The sequence below is a fragment of the Buceros rhinoceros genome, unplaced genomic scaffold (assembly GCF_000710305.1).
Source record: "Buceros rhinoceros silvestris isolate BGI_N320 unplaced genomic scaffold, ASM71030v1 scaffold17450, whole genome shotgun sequence".
Taxonomy (NCBI): domain Eukaryota; kingdom Metazoa; phylum Chordata; class Aves; order Bucerotiformes; family Bucerotidae; genus Buceros; species Buceros rhinoceros.
In genome coordinates this window covers 89339-89625 of record NW_010390617.1, presented here as the reverse complement: position 1 = coordinate 89625, position 287 = coordinate 89339, and the positions used below count along the sequence as shown (strand labels likewise).

Below are 287 nucleotides of genomic sequence, written 5' to 3'. Positions count from 1 at the left end.
GCGCCGGGGTGCGCGTTGCATGGTGTGGGGATACACGGTCTCGATAATAAATGATAGAGGATACAATGACTTTGCTGTCTCTGCTGGGTCGGATCATGCGTTACTTCTTGCTTAGACCGGAGACCCTGTTCTTGCTGTGCATCAGCCTGGCCCTGTGGAGTTATTTTTTCCACACGGATGAGGTGAAAACCATTGTTAAGTCCAGCAGGGATGCGGTGAAGATGGTGAAGGGCAAGGTGGCCGAGATCATGCAGAATGACAGGCTCGGGGGGCTAGATGTGCTGGAC

At 53.3% G+C, this 287-nt stretch overlaps 1 protein-coding gene across 1 annotated transcript in view; it reads left to right on the top strand.

The window, feature by feature from the left end:
• Positions 1-50: 50 nt before the first annotated feature.
• PPM1L (protein phosphatase, Mg2+/Mn2+ dependent, 1L) overlaps positions 51-287 on the top strand; it is a 79975-nt gene continuing 79738 nt past the window's right edge. The window contains exon 1 of the mRNA XM_010138460.1: positions 51-287. Within this exon, the coding sequence (XP_010136762.1) occupies positions 51-287 (237 nt within the window).